General features: G+C 41.2%; 2 protein-coding genes across 2 annotated transcripts; both read left to right on the top strand.

Moving 5' to 3' along the window:
* The first annotated feature begins 513 nt into the window (after positions 1-513).
* hmx1 (H6 family homeobox 1) lies at positions 514-1,504 on the top strand. The gene is made up of 2 exons (XM_087783243.1): positions 514-730; positions 869-1,504. Exons 1-2 carry the CDS (start codon positions 514-516, stop codon positions 1,444-1,446), a joined length of 795 nt encoding a protein of 264 aa, XP_087639369.1. The 3' UTR covers positions 1,447-1,504.
* A 1,876-nt stretch (positions 1,505-3,380) lies between these two features.
* hmx4 (H6 family homeobox 4) lies at positions 3,381-4,509 on the top strand. The gene is made up of 2 exons (XM_087783229.1): positions 3,381-3,537; positions 3,687-4,509. Exons 1-2 carry the CDS (start codon positions 3,381-3,383, stop codon positions 4,256-4,258), a joined length of 729 nt encoding a protein of 242 aa, XP_087639355.1. The 3' UTR covers positions 4,259-4,509.
* Positions 4,510-10,316: the final 5,807 nt, after the last annotated feature.

Below are 10,316 nucleotides of genomic sequence, written 5' to 3'. Positions count from 1 at the left end.
TTATTATTGTTTCGCTGATGATATAATTCTCCGCACTCACCGGACACCCCTCCACCGACACCCCTAAATCATACGCCACATTCCTCCGTGTCCTCGTAAAGCAGGGTCGCGACCCCCCAGAGGCGCTGGTGGTATCTTTTTATTATTTTTTTGATTTCTTGTCAATTTGACCTAAATAAAGATCGAGGCTCTTCTCCTGCTGCTTGGAGGCCTATGTGTGTGTGTGGAGAAAAAAACGCAAGCACGCGGGAGGACACGCTCTCACGCACGCACACGGAGACAGTATCCCTCCTTTCCAAGGAAAACCCCATTTGCCCATGCGCTCGACCAATCGCTGGAAGCTTTCGAGCCTCTGACTTCGAGTCCCAGTGCACCGCTGCCACCGTCTCTGTCCGGATCTCCTCTCCCGAGCAGGACCGTTTCCTCTCCCCCGCGCGGACGATGCCTCGCCGGGCACCCCTTTATCCCAACCGGACCCCCTTCATTTTGGGACCTGTTTAAAAAAATTCAAAGATGCAGGAGAAGCTGCCGAAATCGACCACTTCTTCGTCGTCGTTTTTCATCGAGAATCTCCTCGGGAAAGGCAGCGGGGATGCGGGATCGAACCGGCGACTCCTCGGCGCGCCGCACGCCGGGCAGCACGCCTCGCCCCCCGGCGTCTGCAGCTTCACCATCCCGGAGCTCAGCGGAGGCTTACCCGGGAATCCCGGAGTTGTTTACCCCATGCACAGTGAGTAAAATGTGGCAAAACTTGTTCAAATATTCCTGACATGCAGATCCAATAAAGGATAAATCTAACCGTTTTTGTTGATCCAGACTTTAAAAATGCGTCCTTGAATGTGACATAACGCTCTGGATGACCCCTCAGGTCCAGATGACCACTGCAGTGACCGAGACTCCCCCGCGATGTCCGAGACCGTCACGGACGCCAGCGACGAGAAAACCGCGGACGGGATCAGCCTGACGGACGAGGACGCGCCGGGCTCTCACGAGGCGCGCTCGGAGCGGGACTCGACCTTTGAACCGGGCTCCACCCGCAAGAAGAAAACGCGAACTGTGTTCAGCCGCAGCCAGGTGTTCCAGCTGGAGTCCACCTTCGACCTCAAGCGCTACCTGAGCAGCTCCGAGAGAGCCGGACTGGCCGCGTCCCTCCACCTGACGGAGACCCAGGTCAAGATCTGGTTCCAGAACCGCAGGAATAAATGGAAGCGGCAGCTGGCGGCGGACCTGGAGGCCGCGCACGTACCGAACTCGTCCCAGAGGATCGTGAGGGTTCCGATCCTCTATCACGAGGGGCCGGCGCCCGCGACGGGTCTGGGGTTCAGCCTGAGCGGACACCCGGTCTCCCCGCCGCTGGTGGGGTTCTCCAGCTCCCTCAACTACCCGCTGTCGTCCTTCGCGCACTCCATGAGTCTGTTGAGATCCCAGATGACCAGTTTTATCTGAAACACCTTCACCTTCTACTGTGCAATAACCAGCAGGAGACTTCATCCAAAGACTCTCTTCCCACAGCCGCTCATGTCTGTCGAAAAAAACAACACGTATTTTTGCAAACAAAAAAGTTTTGTATTTAAATCCACGCAGTTTTGAAAATTTTGTCACTTTTTTCACGAATAGATGAATAAAAAATATAAGCACAATCATGTCTCGTTACTTTCTCATGTCCTATGCGTATTTACTTAAATACCTAATATTTTACACTTTTAAAATATATATTATAATGCAATACTATATTTATAAAAAACATTTGACGGAATTCCGTAGTTCTTCAACACAGTTTCAGTTGATACGTTTAATATGAAAAGTTAACTTGAAAAATGTATTCACAATACTGTGTATTTCTGTTTTTAAAACGTATTTTCAGTCTAGTTATTGTCAATAATAACATGTATTTTGCGTCACTTTTACTCATATTTCAGCCACTAGATGAATGTACAACTCAAATAACGTAAATCAATAGGGGGAATAAAATACGAAATAAACTAAGATTTAAAACTTGAACTTTTTAAAGATGAAGCAAGAAAGTTAAACTTTATTTTTTATCGTTGGATTTTTTTTTTTAATGGATTGAAAAACCGTCAAAATGCGACGTTAAACAATCACGTTTACTGATCCTACAAGCAAAAATAATACTTGAGTTATGAACTCAGTGTTTAAAAAATAGCATAGTAAAAACAAATTTTAACTATGAATAAAACTATGTGCTTCTCTTTTCTTTCCTTGTGTGTTAACTCTTGTTAAGGATGCGCTAAGTTACGATCCATGGCGTAGAAAGAGAAAGTCAAACTAGAAAAATAAAGTACTTCGTGAAGATTAATATTAAGATTAACTGACGATAATTCACAATAAACGAGAAATAAAGTTGAGCTTAGTTTGAGGAATCATAACTGGGATTATATTATAGGTGGGAAAATGAAAAACCCTTGACACTTGTATTTTTGCGTCCATTAAAACTGTTCAAGTAGACGTGGATCAGTGTTTCATTCATGATTTTATTCATATTAATAAATAGTTGTCATGTATATATATATAATATTTTATTAATATATTTGTCCTTTACTTTTGTATATTGTAGTTTCCTCATCATAGTATGGACTGCATTTCTTTTTTGTCCTAACTTTTGATGTGGCCCCTAAAGTTATTGTCGTCCTCTGTTATGGATCCAAGTATATGTTTGACCTAAAACAGTCTGATTATATAAATATAAACGAAAGATAGACAATAAAATGATGGCCAAATAAAGCCATGTAATGAAGCGCTTCATTGTAGTCAAGAAAGATGTGCAACTAACTTTGATTTGTTTGTTTTTGTGTTTGTTTTTACCGTATTACTGACTCAAAAAATAACAATTATATAGCTTTTATAATAACCGTCCTCGTCATTGTGTTGCTCCTTGTTTACAGCAAACGCACAACAGTACAGGTCGCTGCGGTTTTCAAGAGCATCATTATCTTAATCAATGTTTCATAAACAAAAGAAGTTGCTGGTTCGATTCCAGAGACGATAGGCGATGTGGGTTTTTTTTTTAATGGCATGAAGCTGCTCCTGGTTGGGGGCCAGCGAGGGGGGCTGCAGCAGACTGAAGGCTCCAGGCTCGGGAGAACGCGTGGATGAGAGTGGGAGGTTCCAATCCCACCACCCCCCTCCTTCAGTCACGGGTGCCATTGGTCCCCACAGGGCCCCTCTCTGAGCCAATCGCAGCGGCCCTAGCGCTCCTCCATCCGGCGTGCGCACCCCGGGTCGAGCCACAGAGTCTCCTGGTGCGTCTGCTCGGCGGTGGAGGCTGCTATGGTGAGAGAGGAACCCTCCGGTACAACCCAAAACCATCCGGCCGGGGAACGTCAGAACCGTCGTCGCGACGACGAGGAGGGACCGAGAATATGAGTAAAGTGGACGCGCCATGTCGACCGGCCGCCTCCCTGAAGTTCACCATCGACAACATTCTCAACCTGAAGACGAGCGGGAGGAGGTGGGCTCCGAGCGATGACCCGGTCCAGAGTCACCCGGGACACCCGGAGAGGCGGCTGCAGGAAAGCGGTGAGCAACATATTTAACATTAAAAACATTTTTTTCCAGTTCTGTAAACTCTCTGGATCTAACATTTATCATGATGGGTGTCGCGTCACCCGGATTTTAACACCCATAATCCATTTATAATCGTCATTATTCGTTGTTTTCACCCTCAGATTACACCACGGACTGCACCCGGGCGTCAGACCCGGAGCTGGTCTCTCCCGGCGAGCCAGGGCGAGACCAGGAGAGCGGGGACAGCGACGACAGCAGCTCTCCCGCCCCCGCCGGACTCCCCGCCGGGTCCCCGACACCGCCGGGCGCCGCGCTCAAGAAAAACAAACTGATCACCAAGAAGAAGACGCGCACCATTTTCTCCAAGAGACAGATCTTCCAGCTGGAGTCTACCTTCGACATGAAGCGGTACCTGAGCAGCGCGGAGCGCGCGTGTCTGGCCAGCTCGCTGCAGCTGACGGAGACCCAGGTGAAGATCTGGTTCCAGAACCGCAGGAATAAATTGAAACGGCAGATTTCCAATGACCTGGACGGGCCCGTGACTGAGTTCCCCGAGGTGACGGGGAAGCCCGTGGTGATGGGCCAGCTGCCGGCCTTGTACAAGGAGAACAACCTGCTGGGGAGATGCCTCCTGCCGGTGCCGCTGCCGGTGGTGTACCCGGGGAGTAGCGCGCCTTATCTCTGCTTCTCCAACGCCAGCAAGTACTTCAGCCTCTACGAAAGAGACCTATGAAAGACCCCCCTTACACCCCCCCCCCTTTTCCACCGGGCCCCCCATGTTTAGACAGCGGCCCTTGAGGACGACAGAGGACTAGTTTCATATCACATTACAAAGCTTATTTATTTTTTATTGTTTTTATTTCAAAGGGCCTTGTAACGGACCTGCCATACAAACCATTTGACTGTGACCTAGATTGTCATCATCACCTTCCACTCGTTTATTTTTAATCCTATTTTAATTTTTTTTTTTCCTTCTCTAAAAAACCCGACAACAGCATTTCTAGCAGCTTTAGCCACCAAAGAAATTATACTTGCATGCATTTATTGTATTATAAAGACTATCTGTATTTAAATGAATGTAATTTACTTCCGTTTGCAAGCATGACTCGTTTTATCTTTTTTAATTTTTAAAAGAAATATAAAGCTATACTCTTATTTTATTTCACATTTTGGCGCACTATTTACTCGATTAAACATCTTCACTCTTCAAACAAATACTTACTCCTTCATTGGTCAGAGGGTTTTGTGTGTGTACGGCGTAAACATTTTTGAAACGGTTATTATATTGGAAATAATTTAATTTTGTCGATCAATACACAATATTTGATGTATTTCTTAAGCACTGAATGTTTTATATATTTTTTTAGTCTAATTCAAATTAAAGAGTCTGAATTTTTTAATACTTAAAAAACGTGCAATTTAACGGATATTAAGACTACCATATAAAAATCATTATTTAAATATGAGGAATAACTGTGTTCTTTTTTCTTTCTTTAATATATATATATATATATATTCATGATATAATAATAAATGGTGAAATGGTGCAGAGAAAAAGTACTTCAAGTGAAAGTTTTAATCTTGTAGAAAAAACATAAAGCAACGCAAATATTTCTTTGTTATTCCTCGTCGACTGTGATGTGATTAAAGCAAGTATTAAAATATAAATTATAGCAGTCGATGTAAAAATGAAACAAAATTCTAAGTTCAAATATTAAACACATTTTGATTTAACTATTTATCTGTAATAAATTCTCCTATAGATATACAACGCAAAAACAATTGTAAATCAAATAAAGAAACCTATATTGTTGTTAAAAATACTTTTAAAAATCAACTCAACAATTGTCAACACTAGTTTCATCAACTTTAACATCAATATTATAGATATTTTTCCGTTATATTAGAGAACAAAAATTACAATAAATTAAAAGTGTTTTTGTTGGTAAACTATTTACATTTTCAGTAATTATTTGATGGATTTCCTTTAGTTTTATGTATTTGGAGTTTGAAAGTCAGTATAAGTTAAGTGTATTTTTTTTTAAAAACAATGGAGGGTCTTGGATTTAAAACATCGATCAGGTTCGGAGGAAGAAGTTGTGCATTGATTTATACGAAGATGTGGAAAAAGCGAATATATTTTTGGTGTAATTGACAACACCACTCTCTTCCAAAGGGGTGCCTGAAAGTCTGAGTTGTCAGAACCTCTCATAAATTCACTGGGGTATGACATGTACCTGAGAGTACCTCATGTGCAACGGAAACATCTCAGGGAACTAATGCAGACAGGAAGTGGTTGATGAAGCTTGTGTGAGAAAGTGTCTCTCCATCACGCCTCCTCCTCCTCCTCCTCCTCCTCCTTGATGGTGCCACTCTGCTCCGTATAGACCAGAATCAGCACAATTCACACAAAGAGAAGTTGTGCTCGCACTCGTCTGATGCCAGGCCAGGCCTCGTTCATAATAGGGAAGTGTCAGGTCAGCCGTGCTGGCGGAAGATTTGAGGGAAATGTACCTCAGACTGCGGACAACAGTTGAAAGAGGCCGGCTTGTCATGACCGGAATCAAGATGTTCCTTCGGTCTCGCAAATGAAACGCGCCTTTTGTCTTGTTCAATCCGCTCTATTAGGGTAGAAAGTGTCGTTTTGTTGAAAGTTTTCTGATACGATAAACATGACCACCAACTAAAGTACTTGCGTTTTAAAGCACACTGTTTTCTGTAGTTATTTTGCACTTGTTTTTTTCTTGTAAAATTGCGTCACAAAAGTCTGTCGGGATCAAAGTTCGAAAGGCAGCACCATAAAATAATTTTCATTGAGGAGGGATCTTGTGTTTGTGATGACCATTGTGTAAAACTTTGGTCCCAGTGACATTTCTTATGGTGAGGATGCATGACACGGTGTGACAAAAAAGTTGAGTATGAGGTTATTAAGGCTGTTTTCCCATCATGTCCTGTGTTGCGAAAGTCTGTGTAAGAACACCTGAAGGAAACCGATTTATGACTGTGTTTAGTAAGAGTTCACGACTGATTATGGCTGTTTTCTTGTGCCAGATGTTGCTCCAAAATTTTACTTTGTTTTTTGCTTGGATATGCAAGACGACCAAATCTCCATGCAGGTCTAAATAGTCAGATAATCGTCCTCCATGTGACATCATATTCTTAATATACAATCTCTTAAGGGGATTGCAAGACAAAAAAGATTCACCCATCCTCACTATTTTGTTCAGCACTGTGGCAAAAATAAGTGCCACCGTCAGCGAAAAACCGACGCGTCAGACTAACCAACTTATTTCATTTGTGTTCTGATTGTTGTAAAAGTACTGTCGGATTAGATTCTTTAAATGTAAATATACACCTTTAAATTGAATCAATTCATTTCGACCTCATCTGGTCCTTTGTTTTATACAGTCAATGATGTACAATTTTAGAATGTTTAACTGAAAACAAACGTTTTCAACTGTAATCCACACAATTATAAACAACAAGACAATTAATTTTCAACTGTAATCAAACCATTTTTAACAGTAATTTAACATTTTATTACTGTATTCAAACATGTTTTATTCTAGGGGAAAATTTTCAAGGTTTAATCAAAAAAAATTCAACGGTAAATAAACAAATTTAAGACGATCAAAGTATATTTTTATGGTCAAAGCCTCCAAATAGTTTTTAAGATGTTATGATAAATATTATATTAACTTCCAACTTACTCATTGAAGCAGGTTTTCCCATTTAAAAGACCCAAACCAGTGCGTTTTGTATGTGTTAGTAGTTTTAGCAGTTTAAGCTAAAACTTATCATTAGTCTCCTATAATTTAGCGTTGACTTCTCAGTCGTGGCTGGCCGTGGTTTTTGATTATAGACTTGCAAACATTGTTTACGCTAAATTGGAGCTGAGAAAAGGGAACTTTTCAGCAAGAGCATTAAAAAAAGTTTTAGATTACAAACTGAAAGACGTCTCCGTCCCCACATGCCTGTAAACATGTGCTAAAATATGGATAAATCTCAGAAGGGAAAATTGATAAAAAATTCCAGGATCCGACTCGTTCATACAGATGTGATCCAATAAAAAGTACATGGATTTGTTTAGTTTTTCATAAATAAGAATCACTGTTGAGGACAAATTGATTGTAAGCACGCTGGGAGAGAATCAAATGAATCCACAAAATAAAATTAGGTTGGCTTTGCACATAAAAGCAAATGAATAATAAAGTGTGTGTTTTTCTTTAAGGAAAAAACAGACCTCTTAACTTTCAGAAAACACAACTTCTCAGTCAGTTGAAATATAAAATCCTCCAGAAAATAAATTGGGTATTTTGATTACTGATGTAAAATAAGAAACTGATCCATCAAAAATATTCTCAGAAAGATTTGATTCTAATCAATTCTTTTTGAAGATAGACTTCGACGTTGACATCATTTATTGTCATTGAAGTACTCACAGGGTGTATACAGAACGGAATTTCGTTTGCATTTGGCTCAAGTTGTAAAGTGCAGAGAAGTATAAAAAGTACATGTCCACAAGTTATCAGTTTTATCTTGCCCTTTAAAATATAAACTTTATTGAGTATTGTTTTGATTGTTTAAGCGCTTTGTGACCCTGGTCTGGAAAAGCGCTATACAAATAAAAATTACTTACTTACATATATACATGTGTACAACTTAACAAAAACATACATGCAAATAACACAACAATATGGTTTATAAAAGTAACGCTATAGGACTATTAAATATAGGAAAGTAAACAAACAAGTGAGACAAACAATCAACCACTTCTTTTTTTTTAGATTTTGTTTGTTTTGTGTCACCAAATCACACTTGGTGTGAACACACCTTATGTAGCAGATCTAAAGCGACGGAAAATATATCGGGAAATACTCCAAAGGAGCTTGCTGTCACTGGATACCTCACAGGGAATCTTGCAAACAACTTCCTTCTTTGCGCTACTTGTTGCTAGCCAGCAAGCTAACCAACTCAGCAAATACATATGAGAAAGGTGGTCTTGTTTAGGTTATTTTGGCAATAGAGAATTCAGGATTAGTAGAAAAGAAGAAGAAACAACTTCTTATGAAAATGTGTAGCGTAGTGGAAAATACAATGTTTTTGTTTTTGCTATTGGATGATTATAGTCTCAGGAGTCAGTGAGGGTTTTGTAGGAAAATACTATTAAGGGTTCTTATCGTCCCGTTTAACAAGTCGTCTGAAGACATGTCCCGTGCCAGGCACTACTGGCCCAACAGTCTTCTTGGTGCCGTTACAACTGTGCCTCCTGTCCTGTCACAGCTGATCAGTGCACTGAAGCCGACTGACACCGCGGAAGAGGCTGCCCGGCCGGACAGGGCGAGAGGGAGGGCGAGCAGGCAGCGCCGTTTGATGACGGCGTGTTTGTGTTGGAGAACCTACAATTACGTTTGTATTCCTGCACGGGTCCGTGCTCCTCCAAAGCCGAGGTCTAGCCGGTCAGCGGTGAAGAAGTTCAGGTCTTGGAGAGTGACAGAGAGTGACCATGTGTGTGTGTGTGTGTGTGTGTGTGTGTGTGTGTGTGTCCGTGTGAGTCCCGGGCTGCTTTTATTTCTGCATGACTGGACGAGGGCCCCTCTCTTAGCTCGCCTGTTACTTTAACCTCTGGTCAACTCTCCCAGTCATCTGACAAAAGGTCACCACCCTAGACGATGGGAGAGACTGTCCCTGAACAAGCAGCTGTGCAGTCGCCACTAAACGACGTTTATTCATTTTCTGATATGAATTAGGTTGTGATAAAAATGCCGTCGAGAGCTTAGCCGAACTTTGAGAGGTCAGTGATGAACTGACAGCCAGTCCAGAGTGTCCCCTTTGGTCGTTCTCTCATTGGGAAAATGGATGAAAGAGAGTTCAGAAGATTACTAGGGATAAAATTGAGACTTACGAAAGGACTACCTTGACCGAAGTATGTCCGGGAGTCTTGACGTAAACAGAGTGATCTAATAATCTATGGACCTGTGAGGTGACAACAAAACAACCGACGAGAAGAAGAGACGAGGGCATCACCAAAACCAGGAGAATTAACTGAAAAAAACAACGAAGGGAAACACAACATTAAGTGGAAATCAGAGACACTCACAAAGGTTAAAGAAGAAAACTAGTAGCACATACGTAGAATAGAGTAAAAGACGAACTAAGAATTGCGTAGCTATCAATTAATAAATTATCGATTAAGTTGTGAAAGTTCAACTCAGCAGGTGCAATGGATCACTGGAGAGGTCAACTTTACCATGCAGAAGAAGATCTGACACCACGGACTGGAACCTGGGAGTTTTAAGTCATAGCTCAACTTAAATTCAAACTTCACTCATTTTCTACTCACTCTCTTATGTTAAAATGGATGTACATTTTTGCCAACTACTCTAAAAAGGAACAGATTACTCCCAAAGTAAAAAAGTAAAATAATCCCAACCCTCAGTCGACATGAGGGTGAGTAGAAAAATGAGTGAAGTTTGATTTTTAAAGGGCAAGTAATCTGTCAATTTAAGTCTCTCTTAAATTGATCTTGGACCATTTATTGTACTGATCAGTATGTGTTTGTACAAAACTCTCTTTAAACTGAAATATTTACATTAAAGATGTGTTTAAGCCCCGCCCACTGAAAACACTCTGTTTTTCTGGAGATTAAATCTTGTTTACCATAACCGCACACACTCTGTGATTAATCAACAGTGTTTGGTACGATAGTCATAATATAGTTATATTAATTAATTAATACTTTTATACAAAGGTCACTAAAGTTTTACTTTACTTTCAAAGTAACTAATTGC

The sequence above is a fragment of the Callionymus lyra genome, chromosome 1, assembly GCF_982586985.1.
Source record: "Callionymus lyra chromosome 1, fCalLyr1.hap1.1, whole genome shotgun sequence".
NCBI lineage: Eukaryota > Metazoa > Chordata > Actinopteri > Syngnathiformes > Callionymidae > Callionymus > Callionymus lyra.
Note: the sequence above shows the minus strand (reverse complement) of the source record. Positions and strands in the feature narration are given on the sequence as shown.